Source organism: Pleurodeles waltl, unplaced genomic scaffold (genome assembly GCF_031143425.1).
Source record: "Pleurodeles waltl isolate 20211129_DDA unplaced genomic scaffold, aPleWal1.hap1.20221129 scaffold_68, whole genome shotgun sequence".
Taxonomy (NCBI): domain Eukaryota; kingdom Metazoa; phylum Chordata; class Amphibia; order Caudata; family Salamandridae; genus Pleurodeles; species Pleurodeles waltl.
This window is the reverse complement of record NW_027150389.1, coordinates 2,590,083-2,617,585: the sequence shown is the minus strand read 5'-3', so window position 1 is coordinate 2,617,585 and position 27,503 is coordinate 2,590,083. Positions and strand designations below refer to the sequence as shown.

At 46.8% G+C, this 27,503-nt stretch overlaps 1 protein-coding gene across 1 annotated transcript in view; it reads right to left on the bottom strand.

Moving 5' to 3' along the window:
* LOC138279156 (vomeronasal type-2 receptor 26-like) overlaps positions 1–27,503 on the bottom strand; it is a 118,818-nt gene that overhangs the window by 44,058 nt on the left and 47,257 nt on the right. Inside the window, exon 4 of the mRNA XM_069219378.1 lies at positions 27,176–27,299. Within this exon, the coding sequence (XP_069075479.1) occupies positions 27,176–27,299 (124 nt within the window). The remainder of the gene's footprint in view (positions 1–27,175; positions 27,300–27,503) is intronic.

Below are 27,503 nucleotides of genomic sequence, written 5' to 3'. Positions count from 1 at the left end.
CTGAGCGCTTCTGAGACAGTCTAACTCTGCCTCAGTATTATGTGTTCACACCAATAATTGCTGCATTGGGGTGTTTATACGGACTGTATTGAGGTTGCATTGTTATTAACTTTAGAGCTTCGCTCTCCGCGTTGCGGTGCACAGAGCTCTAAAGTTAATAGAAGCTCCCGAAGCTCTTTTTTCCACGCTGCTCTCAGAGACCATGCGGTGTCTGAGAGCAGCGCTGAGTAATATTAATAACAGTGCTCCAAAGAGCAGTCCTGCGCTCTGGGGAGCCCGTTATTAACTTTTTCCACGCTGCTCACAGAGACCATGTGGTCTCTGAGAGCAGTTTAGCATTAGTTAATTATTACACCAGTCTCCGATTGTCCGCGGACGCCCGGAGACCGGTGTAATTATTAACTAATGCTAAACTGTTCTCAAAGACCATGCGGTCTCTGAGTGCAGTGTAGCATTAATTAATAATTACACCAGTCTCCAAGCGTCCGCGGACACCCGGAGAACGCGTTATCAGCTTCACAGATCTCTGCTCAGAGGGCGCGCGCCCCTCTGAGCAGAGATCTGTGGAGTTAATTACTCCGGTCTTCGAGGCTGCAAACGCCCAGAGACCCCGTTCTCAGCTTCACAGATCTCTGCTCAGAGGGCCACGTGCCCTTGGAATAGAGATCTGTGAAGTTGATAACGGGTTCTCCGAACCTCCGCAGCCTTCGAGACCCCGTGTCTGGGAATGAGCAAGCAGGTTCTCAGAAGCCGCTGGGGAGCACCCCAGCAACTTCTGAGAGCCGCCCGGAAGGTGTAATTACAGAGAATGCCGCGCACGTTTCAGCGTGGCATTCTCTGTAATTAAACCTTCTTCTGATCGGCATGCAGAGGCCTTGTGGTGTTCCCCAAAGCCTCTGAGAGCAGGTTGTTTGAAACCAGAGTGTGGCGCCTGTTTGAAGTAGGGTAACGGTGCGAGGTCAGGGCATATGGAGCCCTGGCCACGCGCGCTTGGGCCCTTTGGACCTTACAGTTTTAAATTAAAAAAATAATAATAATAATAAAATAAAATATTAAAAAATTACTAATTTAGGCTTTTGGGGGCCTTGAGATTGGGACCCCCAGGGCCCCGTAGGGCAGATTTTTTTTTTAAATACATAAAAAATACAATAAATGTGGCATAAAAATAATAATAATTTAAAAACTAAACTCTACAACCAGTCTCAGGCCCACAAGCCCCCCAGCCACTCACTATTGTTCATGGGAATCTGGTGTCCTAGGTTGATGCCTTGAAAAACCCTGGGCCTCACACATGCTGCTTCCACAGCCGGCCATTTTTAATAAAAAGACTGTAAATGTGTTGGTGGAGTTGGCTCAGCTTGGAGTTTAGACTGAGCTCCGCCCCCCCACATGGTTCATAGCCTTGTTAAGCTATGGCGAAAACCCGGCTTGGATCCTAGGATCCGGTTTCCAGTCTGTTGTACATATACTGTATTAATTCTAGGAACTGTAATGTTTTTTAAATAGGGTTGTGTTATATATTTTTACGAATGGTGTAATTACACAGCATTATAAAGACCTTTGAATGCCTTGTTATATGTGTAAAATAAGCTTGTGGAGCCCTTAGAATTATATAAATAATGGTTTATAGAGTGAATCCTAGAGTTTGTCTTGTGCTAGAGTGCCACCATGTGGACTCTGTTTATTAAACCTTTTATAGTTTTTGAGAAAAGCTTTACAAATGTTGATGTGTATTTTATTTCCAGAACATAGGGGCTCAACAGTTGGAATCTTGAGAGCTTTTATTTATTTTATTTTTTTATTTTATTTTTATTAATATTTTTTATTTTTTATTTTTTTGTTTATTTATTTATTTATTTATTTTTTCAACACTTGGCATGCTTTTATGAAGGGCTCACGCATATAACATGAAACGAGTTGTGTTTTAAAGGCAATTCTGTCTCTCGTGTACGTAGGACCTCCAAGAGCCTGCTGCGACCCCTGTGGAAATGGAGACAGTGCAACAGGGTGAGTTACAGGGCATTCTAAACAGAGTTGTCATGATTGTTATTTTTTTATTTTACCGTTAACAACTTCCCATATGTCTGTGGGCTTGTACAGGTTATGATGCAGGTTATGGTTGCCGCTCTACAGCAAATCCTCCAGGTTCAAGACGGGCCATGCACAGTGTCTCAGGATAGTGCTTTTGCAGGTAAATAATGGGGTTCTTTTATAAACACCCTGAAAACCTAAAAAACCCAACAACCATCCCTATATTGGGACCCCTCAGGGAGTTTGTATAGTCTATGTATTATATTGTAAATGTAACATTTTTTTCTTTTTATCCCAAGGTCCCCCTGAGGGAGAAGCGACCCTGAATCTGGATGGGAGCTTTAAAAACACTGTCCGCAAAAGGAAGTCCCCAGCGTCTAAAGACGGCCCACCCATTAAGAAGGGGCCATGAAGTCGGAAAACCCCTGGTGAGTTTTAGAAACTGTAGAACTAGATGTCTACATGCCTTAGTGTGTCTCAAACCTCTTTCACCCCACCCCTCAGGTATAGTAGCTATAACAAACCCTAGTATGTGTTTTGCTATCTTTACATCCTAGAGTCAGCCCACAAGAGCTCCAGAGGCGCCAGCCATCCGCCTACATTGCCGAGGTCGTCTTTAAAGGTCAACACCGTGACAGTTCGAAACCCCATAGCACCATCGGTACTCGTGAACCACACAGATCCCCAAGACCAACCCTGCAGCCGCTCTACAGACACCGATCATGGTCCAGGTACAGCGCTTAACTACACCACACCAACAGTCATAAAGGGCATGACCAGTACCACGAACAATTCTGCAGCAACTACCCCGGGGAGGTGGTTTGGACACTCGCACATTGTCGTGCTTACAACCCCAAACGCCCAGCAGTTTGTACCATGTGAGGCCTCTGGAGGGACCCCAAAGCAGTGCAGCAATCCTAAAATACATTGGCTGTCATTAAAGAATCGTAGGAAGAAGTTGCAGACCCCTGAGCTACAATCTGTGCCTTTAGACCTATCTTTTAAAAATTTTGTTAAGGAGCAGCCGGTTCTACCTATGTCCCAACGTTCTAATACAGATGGGTCTGTCAACGCCCTAACCCCTCCAGTCTGTACATCTAGCCCACCCTGGTTACATGACTCACAATTGGAGAATGATCGCCCCTTAGAGGATCCTTATTCCCATTGTATAGGACTTCTTAAGGCTCTAGCTGGTACTGCACAGAGTTCTGAAGCCCCCTAACCCCCCCGTGACACTTCTAAGACGACCCCCTCAAGGTTAAAATCAGAACTGTCTCAATCAGCATCACCCTGCCACAGCACTGCCTCTACATCCGCGACCATCAGTTATTACTATAAACATTTAGCCTCCCATGTCTGATGTCCCCCAATACACCACCAGGGGCATACAACCCCACCAGTCCTGCACCAAGTGCCTGTGCGCCGGTATCTTCACCATCCTCATCAATATACCCCACCAGCAGTATAGGATGTAGCGGATTGCAAAATCGAAGTTTTGGAACACCCTCGAGCGATGATCAGGCCTCTCAAACTCTGGGGTGTTCAAACTGGGACCCTGTTTTTACGTCCTGCTCCGGTCCATCAGCACTGAATGGGGGTGATCATGTCAACCGTTGTCCTATACCAGGGGCTGCTCTGGGAGTTGGCAATCACTCCTCTAATGTCTCAAATACTGACCTTTAAACCAACCCTTCAAACCGTACTAGAGTTCTGGACACCTTCATAAAAGAAATACATCAGTCAGTTAGACAGTCAAAATTCCGACTCCGTCTAAAAACTTTAAAATTGGGTAATACAGGGGCATCCAGAGCTAACATAAAGGCTTTAATACAGCTGCTGGCTCAGTGTAGAAGCATGGTGGTCCAAGCTTGCGCTTCAGCAGTTGCAGACATGGGTAACATACCAGCGTGACTAAGCCAGCATGCAGACCCGGGGACTGTAAGAGCAACATTTACCGATACAATGGGCCTTAGGTCGAAGAGCTCTAAGAGTTTTACGAGCGCTCAAAAGTCAGAAGCCATGTGAGCCACCAAAACCACAGCCCATAAGGCCTCAAAATATACAATTAGGAGTTGCTGATGGTATTTACAGGTCCTCTGGGGGTGATGGTCAGAGCAGTCTCAGCTCTAAACAATCTGAAGGACCCCCACCCACAGTAGGTGAAGTGTCAGTGGCACCACTTGTAAACACCCCAAATATTGTTCAGATAGGCGGGGCCGGTTACCAAAAAACAGATGGACCCATAAGAAGACAAAGTGGATTGGTAGAGCTAGAAACCGCAAGCTTGTAATAAAAAAGTTAAAGAAAGCCAGACTCTACATTACCCAAAGGTCTAAAACCACACCTACAGCTAACCATAGCTACCTACCTGTGGTTGATACCAACGGGAGCTCTCCAACAACCGGTAATTCTCATGCTGAGACTGTCAAAGCGATGCCCCTAGCCTGGGCGGGCAGAAGATTCCCTGTCTTCTGTTCGCAGATGATACCCTATTGTTATCACGTACTGCCATGGGCCTTTCTAGGCTGCTCTCCAGATTTCTGGAGTTTTGCATTGACCATGAGTTATCGATTAATTCAGCAAAGACAAAATACATGGTTTTTGGAGATATTAGGCAAAAAATGAAGAGGCCTGTATATCTAGATGGTGTCCCCTTGGAAAGGGTGGGTACCTTTGATTACTTAGGCATTAAGGTGGAAGATTCACATCTTTGGCATGCCCAACGCCAAAAATCTTTATTATGCCTGAAGCAGAGGGCGGGTGGAATTGTCAGATTTGCCTCTAGTTCTCCAAAATTTGCAATATCCCCTGCACTGGAAATATACAAAGCTCAAGCTAGGGGGGCCGCCTTATATGGAGCTGAACTTTGGGGTCATTGTAATTTGGCGAATCTGGCTAGGGCGGAAAATCAGTTTCTAAAAATGATGCTAAAGGTTCCATCGAGTACCCCATCAGCCTTGTGGTTAAGGCCTCCACGAGTTGGTCTAATCTGAATGCGTTTCCTACAGCTGTCCCTGACTAGGAATCTAAGTGACCATTCACTGGACCTAAATCTTTTTTCAGTTTCACAGATTGCTGCCCTAAGGCCCCTGCTGTTTTGGATTCGGTTGTGGACAACAGATGCCCTAACCCCTTTTTGGTGTGGCCTTCTTAACGTGGTGGGCTGTGATTCTAGTATTAAAATTAAATGGTGTGTCTTTGTTGAACAATCTTTTTCTCGGCTTGGCTTAGGGTCCTATTGGCATGATCCTATTTCTATTCCTAAAAATGCTGCACAGCTGTTAAAGGATGCTTTTTGGCATAATGTTCAGGTTGGACAATTTGTTAGTTCTATTCCATTGTCTATGTCCGACAATTTTTTACTTGTTAAATGTCATTACGAATTTGAGCCCTTTTTGGACGCAAAGCTATCTCCATTTGCTCGTGCCCTTTTTATTAGGTTTAGGATCGGGTCTCTCCCTCTGTGCTGTTTTACGTATAAATGGTCGAGCTCAACGAATAGATCTAAATATTGCCCGATGGGTTGTAAAAGTGAAGAAACTGTTTCACACGTTTTCTTCCACTGTCAAGCGTATCATAAACAAAGAGCACTTTGGCTCATCCCGCTTTGCAAACAATTAGGGGTTAGATTCTGTCTCCACGCTGAGAGAATTTTAAAATGTGACCCGTCCGTCCAGATAGCTCTACCAGTGGCAAGATTTCTTGAGTCAATCTGGCGGTTGAGATTAGCAATTTTAAGGAACAGAACTGTGTAGTTATTGTTTAGTTCTACTCATGTATATTTACTTAACTCGGATGTATGATTGTAGTCTTTGTGGTACAGGATATAGACTTTGGTTCGGTTTATTATGGATTATTTATAGATCTATGGAACTGATCCCTCATTTTATGTTGTGAGAATTTTTAAATGAGACTCATCCACCGAGGATTTTTTTTTTATTATTGTGACATCTGAGATTAGTAATTTTAAGGAGTAAGATAATTTTTAGACTTATTTATGTATATTTATCAAATTGGATGCGTGCTTGCTCCTCAGGATATAGATATTGGTGTAGTATATTTTTAACCAGCGCTGATTTATGGAACCAGTTTCCTTATTGAGTGCACCCTTTCATTATATTAAGTGATGTTTATCTGGCTGTTTATTTTTTGTTTGTTTTTAAACTTGTTTTGTCTTTTTTAACTGTGTTTTTATTTTTTACTTTTTTAGTATCCCGCTGCTTTTAAGAAGCTCTCTTTCTCTTTTGCGTGTATTGTACTTTAATGGTTTGTTTTTTACTTACCGAAATAAAGTTAAATGATGATGAGTTCAACAGTTGCTTTTACCATGGGTGTCCACGGTGTTACAAACCCCACGAGTTTAATAGACTGCAGGGCACCACATTTGAACATCTGCACCGTCGGACTCTGGCGAAGGCGCAGTATATTGAGAGCTGTGGCTTTGTTCTGAGAACTCTCTGGGAACACGAGTGGGTAGAGGAGCTAGCGAAAGATGGCTAGCTGGGAACTGTTATTAAGAGCCAGCAGTTACCTTCACCGTTGGAACCTCGCGACTCCTTATTCGGAGGTCGTACAAACGCCATACAATTGTACCGCGTAGCTGGGAAGGGTGAGAAAATTCACTACTACTATTTCACTAGTCTGTATCCGTTTGTGAACAAGGTGAAGTGGTACCCTGTGGGGCATCCTACGATCATATACAGGAACTTTAAGCCTCTCAAAGAGTACTTTGGACTCATTAAGTGCCAGATTCACCGGCCGCGGAAACTTTACTTTCCGGTGCTCCCGTATAGAGTCGACGGTAAGCTAATGTTCCCCCTATGTCGAACATGCGCTGAAAGTAAACAGACTCACGAATTCCTGCATAGTGATGAGCAGAGGCTGCTGGAGGGGACATGGTGTATCATCGAGGTGCAGACGGCCCTCGAGAAAGGGTACCGTCTAGGTAAAGTCCTGGAAATTTGACACTTTACAAACACCACAACCCAGCTCTTTTCTGAGTGCATCAACTTGTTTCTCAGAGACAAACAGGAGGCCTCGGGGTATCCCGACTGGTGCGTCGATGAGCCCTCAAAGAAAAAGTATATCTCTGATTACAAAGCTTGCGAGGGTATTAAGCTGAGACCGGTATTCATTAAGGTTAACCCCGCCCGCCATCAGCTAGCTAAGCTCTGTCTCAATTCCTTGTGGGGAAAATTTGCACAGCCTACCAATTTGCCAAACACATCCATCGTCACAGATCCAGACAAGCTTTTTAAGTATATATTCACACCGGCTTATGACATTTCCAGTTGTGAATTTATCGACAACGAGACCGCCGTTCTATGTTGGAAATACGCCAAAGAGTACCCCACAATATAAACATCTGTATAGCGTGCTTCACAACCGCTCAGGCAGGATTAGAGCTTTACAGTTTGTTGGATAAGCTTCAGGATCGTTGTTTGTACCATAACACCGACTCTGTTATTTTTGTGAGTGAAGAGGTTGATGAAGATCCTCCGCTGGGTGATTATCTAGGGGATTTGACCAGCGAGCTCAAAAAGGGGGAGTACATACTCAACTACACCTCCTCTGGACCCAAGACCTATAGTTACAAGCCCTCTAATAACAGGGTTTGCATGAAAGTCAAAGGTATCACTTTAAATGTCAAAAATACAGTTAAAATAAACGTTGACAGTCTGAAGGGTCTGGTGCAAGAGTACTACACATCGAGCGATCACAAAAACACCAAATCAATAGTCGTAAACCACCCAAGCATAGTCAGGTCCAAAAAAAACCTGGGAAATTACAACACAGCCGCTTTATAAAACCTTAAGTGTAGTGTTTGATAAACGGGTCCTCACCGAAGACTATAAAACCCTACCGTACGGTTATTAAAAGACATTAGAGGGTTGAACGCCAACAGCTATGGACACCAGGTTGCAACACCCCTTCTCCTGCGTTTTAGCAGGGCCCTCAAATAGCGGTAAAAGTTTTTTTATAAAGAAACTGCTGGAAAACGCCCCCCGGTGTTTTATCTCAGACCCCTAACAACATCATATGGCTTTATTCCTGCTGGCAGGATCTTTACACAGAGCTATCCCTAAAGTTCCCACACATCAGATTTATAGAGGGCATCCCCGGTAATCTCAACGACGATGACTTGTTACCTAAACACCTTGTAAACATGATCGTTGTGGATGACCTCATGCGTGAAGGCGGAGTCCACCCTGAGATTGAGCAGGCTTTTACTCAATATTCACATCATCGTAATCTGAGCATATGTTACATAGTGCAGAACTTGTTTTACAAGGGTAAGAGCAGCCGTTCCCTAACTCTCAACGCCTCATACCTGGTCTTATTTAAGAACCCCCAAGACAAGCTTCAGATATCAATTATAGCTAAACAAATGTACCCCGGAAACACACAGTTTTTCATGGAAGCGTTTAACGACGCTACTGCAAAACCCTACGGTTCCTTACTGGTAGATTTAAAACCCGATACTCTAGAAGACTACAGACTGCGCGCCGGTATGTTGCCACCTGACTTCCCAGTCGCTTACACACCCAAAACCGGTCCCAAAGCCAATAAAAAGACCTGGTAAGAAGACTTTTATAACATTTACATTCTAAACCTTGTAATATAAGGTCACCATCATGTCTGCGAGGCTGCGGCGTAATTTAGGCCTCCTAAAAATGCTGATCACAGGCAACCCCTCGAAAAGAAAGGCTATCCTTTGCGCTGCCTCAGGCTATTTATTGGCTGCCATTTCAGAAATAGCCCTAAACACCCTAAAAGATAATGTCCCGATATCAACAAGCCTGTTCCGAGTTCTGAAGTAGAAGCGCCACATTATTAAGAAGCTCAGCAATAAGAGGTCATCGCTCCTTTCTAGAAGGAAACTGGTCAAACAGTCTGGTGGTTTTATAGGGTCACTGCTATACCCCTACTCACAGGGCTCCTGTCGAGGCCCTGATGGATCACGCCCACAAAGTGTACCTTGTACCCCACCAACAGCTTGAACAGATGGGCTCTTCTACCACCGACGCCTGGGACATACGCAAAAATGAGACGCAGCAGCTCGATGCTGAAATCAAAGCCATTTTGAACCGAACTGATTTAAAACCACACAACAAAGCAGGGCTTTACTCAGGAGCCCTTTAAAACCTTCTACAGTACTACAAGCAGCTAACCTCTGAAAAAAACAAACATACGCTGTATAGCCCAGATGCTGAACAGCAGCCAGTACCCTCTGTGGCACCTCAAGACCTTGGGCCCTCACCCACCCCGGATGCCTTTGTCATATACCGTTTAAAAAATATGTCAGAAGTATAGAGGGGCTGCTCAAACGTTGCTCAGTAAATGACTGCTACTAATGATTTGACCACGTGGAACGAACGGGGTAAATTCGTTTACAAGGGTCAGCCGGTTGCTGGTTCCAACATCTATGATCTGGTCAGGGGTGTCACACACGGTAAAACACTATCGACACAAGACTCTCCTAGAGGTTTGGAGCAGTTCCTAAGTCCAGCTGCGGAACTCAACATTCCCTCAACGATTATCGGTAACGCAGAGAATCGTCGTAAGCTTGAAAGTTTAAAAGATCCAACCGTTGGTGTTTTTACACGGAGTCCTGCCGTATCGACATTGCCTTTCTTTCCACAACTAACACTGTAAGGAAATGCCTCCATGGCATGGTTACCCTCTGACTTTTTGCCTTTGCTGATGCCAAGTTATAATTTGAAAGCCAGGACCCCAGTGCTCATAAGTTTTTGACCTATATATATGTGTTCCCTGTGTGATGCCTAACTGTCTCACTGAGGCTCTGCTAACCAGAACCTCAGTGGTTATGCTCTCTCTTTCCAAATTGTCCCTAACAGGATAGTGACCAATTTCACCAATTCACATTGGCATACTGGAACACCCTTATAATTCCCTAGTATATGGTACTGAGGTACCCAGGGTATTGGGGTTCCAGGAGATCCCTATGGGCTGCAGCATTTCTTGTGCCACCCATAGGGAGATCTGACAATTCTTATACAGGCCTGCCACTGCAGCCTGAGTGAAATAACGTCCACGTTATTTCACAGCCATTTACCACTGCACTTAAGTAACTTATAAGTCACCTATATGTCTAACCATTACCTGGTAAAGGTTGGGTGCTAAGTTACTTAGTGTTTGGGCACCCTGGCACTAGCCAAGGTACCCCCACATCGTTCAGGGCAAATTCCCCGGACTTTGTGAGTGTGGGGACACCATTACACGTGTGCACTATACATAGGTCACTACCTATGTATAGCGTCACAATGGTAACTCCGAATATGGCCCTGTAACATGTCTAAGATCATGGAATTGTCACCCCAATACCATTCTGGCATTGGGGAGACAATTCCATGATCCCCCGAGTCTCTAGCACAGAGCCGGGTATTGCCAAACTGCCTTTCCCAGGGTTTCACTGCAGCTGCTGCTGCTGCCAACCCCTCAGACAGGTTTCTGCCCTCCTGGGGTCCAGCCAGGCTTTGCCCAGGAAGGCAGAACAAAGGACTTCCTCAGAGAGAGGGTGTTACACCCTCTCCCTTTGGAAAAAGGTGTCAGGGCTGGGGAGGAGTAGCCTCCCTCAGCCTCTGGAAATGCTTTGATGGGCACGGATGGTGCCCATCTCTGCATAAGCCAGTCTACAACGGTTCAGGGATCCCCCAGCCCTGCTCTGGCGTGAAACTGGACAAAGGAAAGGGGAGTGACCACTCCCCTGACCTGCACCTCCCAGGGGAGGTGCCCAGAGCTCCTCCAGTGTGCTCCAGACCTCTGCCATCTTGGAAACAGAGGTGCTGCTGGCACACTGGACTGCTCTGAATGGCCAGTGCCAGCAGGTGATGTCAGAGACCCCTTCTGATAGGTTCTTACCTGTGTTGCTAGCCTATCCTCCTTCCTAGGTAGCCAAACCTCCTTTTCTGGCTATTTAGGGTCTTTGCTTTGGGGAATTCTTTAGATAACGAATGCAAGAGCTCATCAGAGCTCCTCTGCATCTCTCTCTTCACCTACTGCCAAGGAATCGACCGCTGACTGCTCAGGAAGCCTGCAAAACCACAACAAATTAGCAAAGACGACTACTGCAACCTTGTATCGCTGATCCTGCCGCCTTCTCGACTGTTTTCCTGGTGGTGCATGCTGTGGGGGTAGTCTGCCTACTCTCTGCACTAGAATCTCTGAAGAAATCTCCCGTGGGACGAAGGAATCCTCCCCCTGCAACCGCAGGCATCAAAAGAACTGTATCACTGGTCCTCTGGGTCCCCTCTCAGCATGACGAGCGTGGTCCCTGGAACTCAGCAACTCTGTCTAAGTGACTCCCACAGTCCAGTGACTCTTCAGTCCACGTTTGGTGGAGGTAAGTCCTTGCCTCCCCACGCTAGACTGCATTGCTGGGTACCGCGTGATTTGCAGCTGCTCCGGCTCCTGTGCACTCTTCCAGGATTTCCTTTGTGCACATCTAAGCCTGGGTCCCCTACACTCTAACCTGCAGTGCACAACCTCCTGAGTTGTCCTCCGGTGTCATGGGATCTCCTTTTCTGACATCGGGTGAGCTCCGGTTCACTCTTCTTCGTAGTGCCTGTTCAGGCACTTCTGCGGGTGCTGCCTGCTTCTGTGAGGGCTCTCTATCTTGCTGAACATCCCTTCTGTCTCCTCACGCAATTGGCAACATCCTGGTTCCTCCTGGGCCACAGCAGCATCCAAAAACCCTAACCGCGACCCTTGCAGATAGCAAGGCTTGTTTGGGGTCTTTCTGCGTGGGAACACCTCTGCAAGCTTCTTCACGACGTGAGACATCCATTCTCCAAAGGGGAAGTTCCTAGTCCTCTTCGTTCTTGCAGAATCCACAGCTTCTACCATCCAGTGGCAGCTTCTTTGCACCCTCAGCCGGCATTTCCTGGGCATCTGCCCAATCTCGACTTTGTCGTGACTCTTGGACTTGGTCCCCTTGTTCCACAGGTACTCTCATCCGGAAATCCATTGTTGTTGCATTGCTGGTGTTGGTCTTCCTTGCAGAATTCCCCTATCACAACTTCTGTGTTCTCTGGGGAACATAGGTGCACTTTACACCTACTTTTCAGGGTCTTGGGGTGGCTATTTTTCTAACCCTCACTGTTTTCTTAAAGTCCCAGCGACCCTCTACAAGCTCACATAGGTTTGGGGTCCATTCGTGGTTCGCATTCCACTTTTGGAGTATATGGTTTGTGTTGCCCCTTTACCTATGTGCTCTCATTGCAATCTTTTGTGACTGTACATTGCTTGCATTACTTCCTTTTGCTATTACTGCATATTTTTGGTATTGTGTACATATATCTTGTGTATATTTGCTATCCTCATACTGAGGGTACTCACTGAGATAGTTTTGCATATTGTCATAAAAATAAAGTACCTTTATTTTTAGTATATCTGTGTATTGTATTTTCTTATGATATTGTGCGTATCAAATCATTAACATTTATAAAGCGCGCTACTCACCCGTGCGGGTCTCAAGGCGCTAGGGGGGAAAGGGGGGGTTATCGCTGCTCGAACAGCCAAGTCTTTAGGAGTCTCCGGAAAGCGGAGTGGTCCTGGGTGGTCCTGAGGCTGGTGGGGAGGGAGTTCCAGGTCTTGGCCGCCAGGAAGGAGAAAGATCTCCCACCCGCCGTGGAGCGGCGGGTGCGAGGGACGGCAGCAAGTGCGAGGCCAGCGGAGCGGAGGGGGCGGGTGGGGACGTAGAAGCTGAGGCGTCTGTTGAGGTATTCCGGTCCCTTGTTGTGGAGGGCTTTGTGTGCGTGGGTGAGAAGACGGAAGGTGATCCTTTTGCTGACTGGGAGCCAATGCAGGTGTCTCAGGTGTGCGGAGATGTGGCTGTTGCGGGGTACGTCGAGGATGAGGCGGGCCGAGGCGTTTTGGATGCGTTGCAGGCGGTTTTGGAGTTTGGCTGTGGTCCCGGCGTAGAGGGTGTTGCCGTAGTCCAGGCGGCTCGTGACGAGGGCGTGGGTCACGGTTTTTCTGGTGTCGGCGGGGATCCAGCGGAAGATCTTACGGAGCATGCGGAGAGTGAGGAAGCAGGCGGAGGACACGGCGTTGACTTGCTTGGTGATGGTGAGAAGAGGGTCCAAGATGAAGCCGAGGTTGCGGGCGTGGTCTGCGGGGGTCGGTGCGGTGCCGAGGGCCGTGGGCCACCAGGAGTCGTCCCAGGCGGACGGGGTGTTGCCGAGGATGAGGACTTCCGTTTTTTCAGAGTTCAGCTTTAGGCGGCTGAGCCTCATCCAATCTGCGACGTCCTTCATACCCTCTTGTAGGTTGGTCTTGGCGCTGGCGGGGTCCTTGGTGAGGGAGAGTACAAGTTGGGTGTCGTCGGCGTAGGAGGTGATGATGATGTCGTGCTTGCGTACGATGTCGGCGAGGGGGCTCATGTAGACATTGAAGAGTGTCGGGCTGAGCGATGAGCCTTGAGGTACGCCGCAGATGATCTTGGTGGGTTCTGAGCGAAACGGAGGGAGGTAAACTCTTTGGGAGCGGTTAGCGAGGAAGGAGGCGATCCAGTCCAGGGCCTGGCCTTGGATCCCGGTGGAGCGTAGGCGGGTGATTAGGGTGCGGTGACAGACGGTGTCAAAGGCAGCCGAGAGGTCGAGGAGAATGAGGGCGACTGTTTCACCGTTGTCCATCAGGGTTCTGATGTCGTCACCAGTGGTATAGTAGGAGCTTTGCATGTCTCCTATTTCAGCCTAAGTTGCTCTCCATAGCTACCTTCTATCAGCCTAAGCTGCTAGAAACACCTCTTCTACACTAATAAGGGATAACTGGTCCTGGTACAGAGTGTAAGTACCCCTTGGTACCCACTACAAGCCAGGCCAGCCTCCTACAGTGCTGAGGCCTGCTAACCAGGCCCCAGCACCAGTGTTCTTTCCCTAACCTGTACCTTTCTTTCCACAAATGGCACACCCTGGCATCCAGGTAAGTCCCTTGTAACTGGTACCCCTGGTACTAAGGGCCCTGATGCCAGGGAAGGTCTCTAAGGGCTGCAGCATGTCTTATGCCACCCTGGAGACCTCTCACTCAGCACAGACACACTGCTTGCCAGCTTGTGTGCGCTGGTGGGGATAAAATGACTAAGTCGACATGGCACTCCCCTCAAGGTGCCGTGCCAACCTCACACTGCTTATAGGTATAGATAAGTCACCCCTCTAGCAGGCCTTACAGCCCTAAGGCAGGGTGCACTATACCATAGGTGAGGGCATAAGTGTATGAGCACTATGCCCCTACAGTGTCTAAGCAAAACCTTAGACATTGTAAGTGCAGGGTAGCCATAAGAGTATATGGTCTGGGAGTCTGTCATGCACGAACTCCACAGCACCATAATGGCTACACTGAAAACTGGGAAGTTTGGTATCAAACTTCTCAGCACAATAAATGCACACTGATGCCATTGTAAATTTTATTGTAAAATACACCCCAGAGGGCATCTTAAAGATGCCCCCTGAAACCATACCCGACTACCAGTGTGGGCTGACTAGTTTTAGCAGCCTGCCACACACCAGACATGTTGCTGGCCACATGGGGAGAGTGCCTTTGTCACTCTGTGGCTAGTAACAAAGCCTGTACTGGGTGGAGGTGCTTCTCACCTCCCCCTGCAGGAACTGAATAACCTGGCGGTGAGCCTCAAAGGTTCACCCCCTTTGTTACAGCACCCCAGGGCACTCCAGCTATTGGAGTTGCCCGCCCCCTCCGGCCACAGCCCCACTTTTGGTGGCAAGGACGGAGGAGATAGTGAGAAAAACAAGGAGGAGTCACTGGCCAGTCAGGATAGCCCCTAATGTGTCCTGAGCTGAGGTGACTCTGACTTTTAGAAATCCTCCATCTTGTAGATGGAGGATTCCCCCAATAGGATTAGGGATGTGCCACCCTCCCCTCAGGGAGGAGGCACAAAGAGGGTGTAGCCACCCTCAGGGCCATTGGCTACTAACCCCCCCAGACCTAAGCACACCCCTAAATCGAGTATTTAGGGGCTCCCAGAACCTAGGTAACTAGATTCCTGCAGCCTAAGACGAAGAAGGAATGCTGATCTGAAAAACCTGCAGAGAAGACGGAGACACCAACTGCTTTGGCCCCAGCTCTACCGGCCTGTCTCCCCACTTCAAGAGAACTGCATCAGCAACGCGTTCCACAGGGTCCAGCGACCTATGAAGCCTCAGAGGACTACCCTGCATCTAAAAGGACCAAGAACTCCCGAGGACAGCGGCTCTGCTCCAAAGAAGAAACATCTTTGCAACAAAGAAGCAACTTTGAAAGAACACACGTTTCCCGACGGAAGCGTGAGACTTTGCACTCTGCACCCGACGCCCCCGGCTCGACTTGTGGAGAACCAACGCTACAGGGAGGGCTCCCAGGCGACTGCGAGCCCGTGAGTAGCCAGAGTTGACCACCCTGCGCGCCCACAGCGACGCCTGCACAGGGAATCCAGAGGCTCCCCCTGACCGCAACTGCCTGCTTCTAATAACCCAACGCCTGGTAAGGACACTGCACCCTCAGCCCCCAGGACCTGAAGGATCCGACCTCCAGTGCAGGAGCGACCCCCAGGTGGCCCTCTCCCTTGCCCAGGTGGTGGCTACCCCGAGGAGCCCCCCACCCCCTTGCCTGCCTGCATCGCTGAAGATTTGAATTACATTGCAAACCCAACGCCTGTTTGCACACTGCACCCGGTTGCCCCCGTGCTGCTAAGGGTGTACTTGTTGTGCTGACTTGTGTCCCCCCCGGTGCCCTACAAAACCCCCCTGGTCTGCCCTCCGAAGACACGGGTACTTACCTGCTGGCAGACTGGAACCAGGGCACCCCCTTCTCCATTGAAGCCTGTGCATTTTGGGCACCACTTTGACCTCTGCACCTGACCGGCCCTGAGCTGCTCGTGTGGTAACTTTGGGGTTGCTCTGAACCCCCAACGGTGGGATACCTTGGACCCAACTTTGAACCCTGTAGGTGGGTTACTTACCTGCAAACCTAACAAACACTTACCTCCCCCAGGAACTGTTGTAAATTGCAGTGTCCAGTTTTAAAATAGCTTATTGCCATTTGTGTGAAAACTGTATATGCTATTTTGCTAATTCAAAGTTCTTAAAGTTCCTAAGTGAAAAACCTTTCATTTAAAGTATTGTTTGTAAATCTTGAACCTGTGGTTCTTAAAATAAACTAAGAAAAGATAATATTCTATATAAAAACCTATTGGCCTGGAATTGTCTTTGAGTGTGTGTTCCCCATTTATTGCCTGTGTGTGTACAACAAATGCTTAACACTACCCTCTGATAAGCCTACTGCTCGACCACACTACCACAAAATAGAGCATTAGAATTATCTCTTTTTGCCACTATCTTAACCCTAAGGGGAACCCTTGGACTCTGTGCACGCTATTTCTTACTTTGAAATAGTACGTACAAAGCCAACTTCCTACATTGGTGGATCAGCGATGGGGTACAAGACTTTGCATTTGCTGGACTACTCAGCCAATACCTGATCACACAACTAAATTCCAAAAATTGTCATTAGAAACTGATTTTTGAAATTTGAGCTATTTTTCAAAAAAATTTAAAGTCCTGCTAGGGCCTTGTGTTAGTCCCTGTTAGCATTTCTTTTAGAGTTTAAAAGTTTTGTAAAAGTTTGAATTAAGTTCTAGAGATAGTTTTAGATTCTTACAAAGTATTCCAACTTTTAGAAACCTAATGTCTGCTTCAGAAGAGATTGTGATGGAACTCAACCTCACCCCTTACCTGCATCTTAGGATGTCAGAGTTAAGGTCTCTCTGCAAAATCAAAAAGATTAAAACTGGTTCAAACCCTACCCAAGTACAGCTCCAGGAGCTTTTGGCAGAGTTTGCTAAGAACAACCCCTCTGACGATACCTTCCCAGAGGGGGAAGCTGGTGATGTAGAGGATTTCCCACCCCCACTCCTAGTTAGAGAGAACAGGGTCCCTCAAACCCTGTCTCCACAAGTGATAGTTACAGATGCTGCTACTTTCACAGGAGAGTCCAGCAACACTGGAAGCATTGAGGGCAGCCTCAATGAAGATGACCTCCAGTTAGCCAGGATGGTCAAAAGATTGGCTTTGGAAATACAGATCCTAGCCATAGAAAGGGAAAGACAAGAGATAGGCCTAGGTCCCATCAATGGTGGCAGCAACATAAATAGGGTCAGCTATTCTCCTGACATGTTGAAAATCCCAAAAGGGATTGTAACTAAATATGAAGAAAGTGATGACATCACCAAATGGTTCACAGCTTTTGAGAGGGCTTGTGCAACCAGAAAAGTAAACAGATCTCTCTGGGGTGCTCCCCTTTGGGAAATGTTCACTGGAAAGTGTAGGGATAGACTCCTCACACTCTCTGGAAAAGATGCGGAATCCTATGACCTCATGAAGGCTACCCTGATTGAGGGCTTTGGATTCTCCACTGAGGAGTATAGAATTAGGTTCAGGGGGGCTCAAAAATCCTCGAGCCAGACATGGGTTGTCCAGTGAAAACACTGGATGGTTGGATTCATGGCAGTGGTGTAAATGATTATGATGGGCTGTACAATTTATTTGTGAAAGAATACCTGTTAAGTAATTGTTTCAATGATAAACTGCATCAGCATCTGGTAGACCTAGGACCAATTTCTCCCCAAGAATTGGGAAAGAAGGCGGACCATTGGGTCAAGACTAGGGTGACCAAGACTTCCACAGGGGATGACCAAAAGAAAGGGGTCACAAAGCCTCCCCAGGGGAAGAGTGTTGAGACATCCAAGGGAAAAAGTAAAGAGTCTTCTATAGGGCCCCAAAAACCTTCTCAGGAGGGAGGGCCCAGAGCCTCTTCACAATCCAATTTTGGGTACAAGGGTAAAAACTTTGATCCAAAAAGGCCTGGGGTCGTAGCTGTAATCAGCAAGGACACCAAACTGGAGACAAGGCCTGTCCCAAGAAATGTTCCACTTATAACTCTACTCCAGCTAACACTGGAATGGCCAGTCTCCAAGTGGGATCAACAGTGTGCCCAAAGCAAATCAGGGTTCACACTGAAGCTACATTAGTCTCTGAGGGTGGGGTGGATTTAGCCACACTGGCTGCCTGGCCCCCTAATATGCAAAAATACAGGCAGCAACTCTTAATTAATGGGGCAAGTGTAGAAGGCCTGAGGGATACAGGTGCCAGTGTCACCATGGTGACAGAGAAACTGGTTTCCCCTGGTCAATACCTGGCTGGACAAACTTATCCAGTCACCAACGCTGACAATCAGACTAAATTACGTCCCATGGCGATGGTAACTTTAGAGTGGAGAGGGGTCAATGGCATGAAACAGGTGGTGGTCTCCTCAAATATCCCTGTAGACTGTTTGCTTGGAAATGACCTGGCGTTCTCAGCGTGGGCTGAGGTAGAACTCAAACCCCATGCAGCCATGCTGGGTATCCCTGAACTGGTCTGTGTCAAGACAAGGGCATAGTGCAAAGCTAAGGGTGAAAACGTGGTGTTGGAGCCTGGAAAAAGGGCCCAACCCTCCAAGAGACAAAGGAAAGAAGACTGGGGAACCAGCTTCCACACAACAAGAGAAAGAGAACCTCTCTTCTCAGGAAGAAGTTCTGCCCTCTGAGGGAACTGAGCCCATGGAGTTAGAACCTTATCAGGTTGATCTCCTAGGCCCAGGGGGGCCCTCAAGGGAACAGTTGTGTAAGGGGCAAAAAACATGTCCCTCTCTTGAAGGCCTTAGGCAGCAAGCTGCTAAAGAGTCCAAAGGAAAAATAACAGGAACACCTAGAGTCTATTGTGAAGATGGACTCCTTTACACTGAGGCAAGAGATCCCAAACCTGGTGCCACTAGGAGAGTGGTAGTGCCTCAGGAGTTTAGGGAGTTCATTCTGAACTTAGCTCATGATATTCCTCTTGCTGAGCATTTGGGACAGACCAAGACGTGGGAGATATTAGTCAACCACTTCTATTGGCCCAACATGTCCCAGAAGGTCAAGGAGTTTTGTGTCTCCTGTGCCACCTGTGAAGCCAGTGATAAGACAGGTGGGCACCCAAAGGCCCCCCTCATTCCACTTCCAGTGGTGGGGGTCCCCTTTGAAAGAGTGGGTGTGGACATAGTGGGTCCACTTGAACCTCCCACAGCCTCAGGGAACCAATACATACTAGTAGTAGTGGATCATGCTACTAGATACCCTGAAGCAATTCCCCTTAGGTCGACTACTGCCCCTGCAGTAGCCAAAGCACTCATTGGTATTTTTTTCAGAGTGGGATTTCCTAAGGAGGTGGTGTCTGACAGAGGTAACAACTTCATGTCAGCATACGTGAAACATATGTGGAATGAGTGTGGGGTGACTTACAAATTCAGCACACCATACCATCCACAAACCAATGGTCGTGTAGAAAGATTTAACAAGACATTGAAAGGCATGATCATGGGGCTCCCTGAAAAACTCAAAAGGAGATGGGATGTCCTCTTGCCATGTCTGCTTTTCGCCTACAGAGAGGTACCTCAGAAGGGAGTAGGGTTTTCCCACTTTGAACTTCTGTTTGGCCATCATGTAACGGGACCACTAGCTCTTGTAAAAGAAGGCTGGGAGAGACCTCTTTGTGAGCTTAAACAAGATATAGTGGACTAAGTACTAGGCCTACGTTCAAGTATGGCAGAGTATATGGAAAAGGCAAATAAAAACCTTGAGGCCAGCCAACAACTCCAGAAGATGTGGTATGACCAAAAGGCTGCTATGGTTGAGTTTCAGCCAGGGCAGAAAGTCTGGGTTCTGGAGCCTGTGGCTCCCACGGCACTCCAGGACAGATGGAGTGGCACTTACCCAGTGCTAGAGAGGAAGAGTCAGGTCACCTACCCGGTAGACCTAGGCACTAGCAGGACCCCCAAAAGGGTGATCCATGTGAACCGCCTCAAACTCTTCCATGACAGGGCAGATGTGAATCTGTTGATGTTAACAGATGAGGACCAGGAAGCTGAGAGTGAACCTCTCCCTGATCTCCTCTCCACAGACCCTAAAGATGGCTCAGTTGATGGAGTGATCTATTCAGACACCCTCTCTGGCCAACAGCAATCTGACTGTAGGAAGGTCCTGCAACAGTTTGCTGAGCTCTATTCCCCAACCCCTGGCCAGACACACCTGTGTACCCATGATGTGGACACAGGAGACAGCATGCCTGTCAAAAACAAAAATTTCCCACAGTCTGACCAAGTTAAGGAAAGCATCAAGGTGGAAGTCCACAAGATGCTGGAATTGGGAGTCATTGAGCACTCTGACAGCCCCTAGACTTGCCCAGTGGTCTTAGTCCCCAAACCTCACACCAAAGATGGAAAGAGAGAGATGAGGTTTTGTGTGGACTACAGAGGACTTAATTCTGTCACTAAGACAGATGCCCATTCCAAGGGCAGATGAATTGATTGACAAACTATGTGCTGCCAAATACTTAAGTACCTTTGACTTGACAGCAGGGTACTGGCAAATCAAAATGGCACCAGGAGCAAAAGAAAAGACAGCATTCTCCACACCTGATGGGCACTATCAGTTCACTGTGATGCCCTTTGGTTTAAAGAATGTCCCTGCCACCTTCCAAAGGTTGGTGAATCAAGTCCTTGCTGGCTTGGAGTCCTTTAGTGCAGCTTATCTTGACGATATTGCTGTCTTTAGCTCCAACTGGCAGGATCGCCTGGTCCACCTGAAGACGGTTTTGAAGGCCCTGCAAGCAGGAGGCCTCTCTATCAAGGCATCCAAATGTCAGATAGGGCAGGGAACTGTGGTTTACTTGGGACACCTTGTAGGTGGAGGCCAAGTTCAGCCACTCCAGCCCAAGATCCAGACTATTCTGGACTGGGCAGCTACAAAAACCCAGACTTAAGTCAGGGCATTCCTTGGCTTGACTGGGTACTACAGGAGGTTTGTTAAGGGATATGGATCCATAGTGACACCCCTCACAGAACTTACCTCCAAGAAAATGCCCAAGAAGGAAAACTGGACTGTAGAATGCCAACAGGCCTTTGACACCCTGAAACAAGCAATGTGCACAGCACCAGTTCTCAAAACTCCAGATTACTCCAAGCAGTTCATTGTGCAGACTGATGCCTCTGAACATGGGATAGGGGCAGTTCTGTCCCAAACAAATGATGATGGCCTTGACCAGCCTGTTGCTTTCATTAGCAGGAGGTTACTCCCCAGGGAGCAGCGTTGGAGTGTCATTGAGAGGGAGGCCTTTGCTGTGGTTTGGTCCCTGAAGAAGCTGAGAACATACCTCTTTGGTACTCACTTTGTAGTTCAGACTGACCACAGACCTCTCAGATGGCTAATGAAAATGAAAGGTGAAAATCCAAAACTGTTGAGGTGGTCCATCTCCCTACAGGGAATGGACTTTATAGTGGAACACAGACCTGGGACTGCCCATGCCAATGCAGATGGCCTTTCCAGGTTCTTCCACTTAGAAAATGAAGACTGTCTTGGGAAAGGTTAGTCTCATCCTCTTTCATTTGGGGGGGGGTTGTGTAAGGAAATGCCTCCTTGGCATGGTTACCCCCTGACTTTTTGCCTTTGCTGAGGCCAAGTGATGATTTGTAAGTGTGCTGAGGCCTGCTAACCAGGCCCTATCACCAATGTTCTTTCCCTAACCTGTACCTTTGTTTCCACAATTGGCACACCCTGGCATCCAGGTAAGTCCCTTGTAACTGGTACCCCTGGTACCAAGGGCCCTGATGCCAGGGAAGGTCTGTAAGGGCTGCAGCATGTCTTATGCCACCCTGTAGACCCCTCACTCAGCACAGACACACTGCTTGCCAGCTTGTGTGTGCTGGTGGGAATAAAATGACTAAGGGCCAGATGTAGGAAGCCTTTTGCGCCTTGCAAACTGCGAAAAACGCAGTTTGCGAGGTGCAAAAAGCCAAACGCGATGCACAACCGCAAATTTCGAGTCAGTACCGACTCGCAATTTGAGGCTGCGACTCGCAAATAGGAAGGGGTGTTCCCTTCCTATTTGCGACTGCATTGCCATGCTGAGTTGCTTTGGGATCGCGAATGCAGTCGCAAACCAACTCACAGTTACCATCCACTTGAAGTGGATGGTAACTCATTCGCAAAAGGGAAGGGATCCCCATGGGACCCCTTCCCCTTTGTGAATGCCAATAAAAATATTTTTTCAGAGCAGGCAGTGGTCCTATGGAGTACTAAGAAAAGATAATTTTCTATATAAAAACCTATTGGCCTGGAATTGTCTTTGAGTGTGTGTTCCCCATTTATTGCCTGTGTGTTTACGACAAATGCTTAACACTACCCTCTGATAAGCCTACTGCTCGACCACACTACCACAAAATAGAGTATTAGAATTATCTCTTTTTGCCACTACCTTACCTCTAAGATGAACCCTTGGACTCTGTGCATGCTATTTATTACTTTGAAATAGTACATACAGAGCCAACTTCCTACAAACACCATCTAGGAACAGAGTTGCTCTACCTCTGGTGCCTAAAAAGCGACTGTTCAAAATGAACACCTGGCCACCGCTCGAATGTGATCCCAAAATTTGAACCCATGTACAGTATTGTTAAAAAGTTTGCATGTCGAAAGATTTTTATCATTTATTTTTTACCCCTGTACATGTTTGTTGTGAAAACTGTTTCAGCAGTAGTCTGACATCTTTTTTTGGGGGGTTTTAAAATGTGTGATGGGAGATAAAAAATGTATAGTCTGTTTTCAGGTTACAATGTTTTTTATTTTAGTCATCAGTACAGTAGAGGCTTTACAAACCCTACACCTTTGGCATATACCTTATTCTGTTTTAAAAATGCTAGACATGGGCCTAGTCTTTTCATTCACATATTTCATAACAATGTCGTCGTTGTTTACTAGATCAGCGGAATACAGATTTAAAACATTTCTAAACGTCATACCTTCAGACATTTTACTAACGAAATATATACAACGCTCCCCACATGTGATGGCTAGAGAATCCTGTACACACAGTTTGTAATACACAACCATGGGTGATGCTTTTTTTACATACTTGAATATCGTTTTTTTATAACTGTCATTCTCGGGGAACTCCGCTAAACTGTAAAACACTATAACCTTGTCTACATCAAGAAACATTGCAGCCCAGTGTTTACCGCCCTTCTAATGTGGGTCAGTGTTAAAGACGAGGGTGCGGGGTCTTTCTGGGGCTATCTTTTCAGGTAACCCATCGCTAGGAAACACACCTAAAAAGTATTTCTTAGCGTATTTATGTCTACTTAAGAAGTCCTGTATCTCATTAGTGTCCATTTTACTAGTTTTTAATGATAGTCAAACATAAGTTGACGGGCGTGATTAACCTGAATAACGCTGTCAAAGACCAAGAATACAACCATGTTCACATTAGTCGCCAAGGCCTGTGTAAAGCGTATTTCAGCGTTTAGATTTCCATTTTTGATCAGGTTGTAGTGGTCACCGTCTTCCATGTCAGGCGTCAGGTCGAATGCAAACAGCGTGTAGCTGGCCGCATATCCCTCTCTTGAAACACGACTCCCAAGTCCCGCAGATGTTTCCCCGTTATCGAGACCAGACCGAGATATTCCCGGACAAAATTGGATGTTCCAAAATTCGGCGTGAACGGTTTTGCGGGTAACACAGCGCCCTCGTGAACCAAAGCAGCGTAGTTGATGTCATAGTGTTTGAAGTTGAAAGGGTTAGAGTTGTAGAGGCCGCTAAAAGCTGTATTGTCCACAAACCCTATGATGATGAATTTCGGTAATTGCCCCAGAAATAGATTCTGCTGCTGCGTTAATCTACAACCGGCGGGGATGCTGAATATCTTCAGAGCAACTCTTTCAATAGCGTATTTAGCGTTCGATAATTGTGAAGCTTCTGCATGGGCTAGTCTGACGCTCGGGGACACTTTCACCCTCTTTACAAACAGGCTTGGGGACAATATAACCAGTTTATACTGCTTTGCATCGCCGCTGATGAGACAGAAAGCGTCCTTGTTACGACTGAGTTTGATCTTGAGATCTATACCGTTGACTAGCAGCTTGTCTTATAAGAAAAGGTCTGAATGTACACGCCCAAGGAGATCAAACTGCCTACTGCCTGCGGCAAAGCTGGCTCTTTTTTTAAAACCCTTGTTGCCCCCGTCCAAAGCCGTTTTCTCAAAATGCGCTTCGGTGTCTTTGTAGAAGAGTCCTGCTGTGTGTCCACGGCGTTGCAACTGTAATTTAGAATACTCTCTATGTAGGCCTTGAAGGCACACATGTTATCACTCTGTGTGACGAGTCGATCACCTAAGTTAATGTCCACTTGATTAAACATGGTTGTGATGGGGTAGGCGGTCGGGGCCACTCTAGCATCATCATCGATGTCGGCGCCATTCGTTTTGGTTATTTTACAGACGAGGTGTAGAAGAGTGTTGTTGAGGTCCAGATACATATCCGTGGACCCCGACACATAAAACTCTATCGGTGAAAGCGGCGTCAGAGCTGCCATAGGCAATACTTCCATGAAAAAACTGTTCTCGATGCTGGTCTGTGTGGGTTTGAGAGAAAATAGCTCCAACTCTGATTCTGTGCATTCACCCGAGGCGCAGTGTACAAAGGCCATACTAGGTGATTTAAAAAAATATTCACAGTAGACCGTGTTCTCTTCTTTGGAAGATCTCTTCCGTCTTACGGCTCTTCTTTTGTGTGGGCCTTTTGAAGAAGTCTGCCGCTTCTTATAGGGCATTGGCGGCCCCCTACGCCACGATGCCTCTCGTTTCCTTTTAACACCAGCACGCGCATTGCACACCAACCCCGCTCCTTCTTGGGGCTGTCTGTTCATGCGTTCGGCGACAGCCGACGTTACAGAGCCCACGACGTCCTGGACTATGTTCGTAGTGGCTGCTTTAACATGCGGTTTTGCAATTTTGAACCCTCTTCTCAAAAAGGGAATGGCTTGCATAAACAAACTCCAAAAGAAGCCCCCCAAGCCGGCCCCCTACATAAACGGAGCCACTTGAGAGTAGGGCGGGGGCCTCCATAGCCGGCCTGAACTCTATAATAGTCTCGGTACATCGAGGGATCCCGTATGTTTTCACGATGACCATCACAACTGCCTAATAGTCACTGTTGCGGCCTTAAATGAAGCTTAACAATAACTTTCCCACATTTAAAGGCCACTGGCTCCGACTGGTCGTCGTAGACCATGATGGTTATAGTGTCAAAATGTTTTTTAGAAATTGCCACATTCCCGTACACAGTTCTCCACACCATTAACGGATTATCACTCGTTACCTCCACGGGGACATTTTGATTGTCCTATGATAACGGGTGTTATAAACATATATAAAAGCCTGTAGAACATCCACGTATCTGTAGGTGTTGTTGGCTGTGAAATATCGCCACATCTTTGATCTTAAAGTTCTGTTAAAACGCTCTACAACCGCCGATTTTACCTCTGTGTGCATTACAAATGTTGAGCAGAGTGTTGCTTTAATAATTTCTGAAAAGGTTTGTTTAAAAATTCCTTTCCGGCGTCTGTTTGTAGTTTTTGAGGTACGCGCCCTCTAGCGAAGATGTCTTTAAAAGCGGCGGTGACGCTGGTACCAATTTTATCTTTTAGCGACTCTGCATAGGCGTACTTGGAAAAGACGGCTATGACTGTTAATATATACATGGCACCGTTGTTATGGTTTACTAGATCTTGAAGACTGATTATGTCAGCCTGCTACTGATAATCTAGCGACGCACTAACAATGCTTGCCCTCCTCTTAAAACGTCTCCTGGCAGATTTGTGGAGTGAATAAACCTCTTCCCCAGTTAACCAAGTCTTCACCCCGGCTCTGTTTACAGATTCATTTTCAACTCAAGCCCTTCTAAATAGAGCTTCGGAGCCTCCGTAGCTCCCAACCCCTAGTGTATCGTAATAAAGCTTTGTTAAAGCAGCCACCGTCATGCTGTCACCCTCCGCACCCATGAAATGAAAGACGTATGTTTTGTGTAAGGTCGTTTTATTAAACATAAAAAGGTAAATGTGAGTTGGAACATCCTAGACATTGTGTATTTGACATTTTGCGGTATATAGCTTATAACTGTCAAAGCTACGGAACACAGAGGCCTTTTGCTGATGTATACATAGTACGACACATGTTACACATATTACTCAACACAGTTCCTTTTACCCTGTCTCAGCGTCACAAACTTTGATATTTTTATAGTTATACTCTCAATAGCTCTAGACATGACTTCCCGCTCCCCCCTCCTATAACTCTGGACGCTCAGGATACTGACAGCATTCAACAGTGCATACAGTTCTAGGTCGGGCAATACCGAACCTTTATTTGTGAAATAATCTTCAGTCATGATCTTCAAATCCCTGTGTCGTCCTGTCAGTGGTGAAAGTCTTAACTCGCAAGCCTGATCTTTGTCCGAGCGCCGGTATTTATCCGTTGCTGGTAGCCGAGCGTTGATACACCATTTGGCGATACACACAGGGCTGCTGCACTGCCACAAGGCAGAAGGTTGCGAAATGTTCAGATACCTTAGAGTCATAGGTTGTATTTCAGCTATTCTTTCTTTAACCAGCACATATAGCAATTTGATAAAGATGTAGCCAGGATGTAACTCATAGACATCTTGCCCCAGAACCTCAGTGGTTATGCTCTCTCTTTGCTTTCCAAATTGTCACTAACAGGCTAGTGACCAATTTCACCAATTCACATTGGCATACTGGAACACCCTTATAATTCCCTAGTATATGGTACTGAGGTACCCAGGGTATTGGGGTTCCAGGAGATCCCTATGGGCTGCAGCATTTCTTTTGCCACCCATTAGGTGACTTATAAGTGACCTGGTGGAGTGTAAATGGCAGCGAAAGGGTGCATGCACCATTTCACACAAGCAGCAATGGATATTACTTATATTATACGTCATATTACTTATATTATGATATTATGATACCATTTCTATTAGTGATATTTGATTATGTGTAAAATAACTGCAAGTTTACAAAGAAAAAAATGCAGGGTGCAGATGTTACATTGAGCATACTATATTAACCTTTTTTTGTTTTATCTCATATTATTGGTGGTTTTATGTTGCAGGCACTATTCATCTTCTGACATCCAGAACAGAACAAGTTTCCCAGTATTTAACATCTATCTAATGTGAGTCTTTAGGAAGTCAGTTTTTCACATACCGGTCCTGTTGGAAAACTCCCCATTGGCACAGGGCACACAGTAAAAGCAGCAGACAGGCTTCCCTCCTCTTGGAGCTTTGCGGGACCCTGGGAGGCAGCTCTCACTGCAGACCGAGCGAGGAGTCTGTGAAGTGAAGTAGAATCAAGGTGATACTGTGCTTAATTTGTTCAGTGGTAGCCCACCATGCATCCTTCACCACAAGCACTAATGTCTGTTTCTACTCATTTGCTTAGTCACAACATGGTAAAATATTCATTTTAGTTTACATTATTTTTTCATTGATTTTAGTATGCTTTAAAAAGATTTGGCACATTTGGACATCATTGA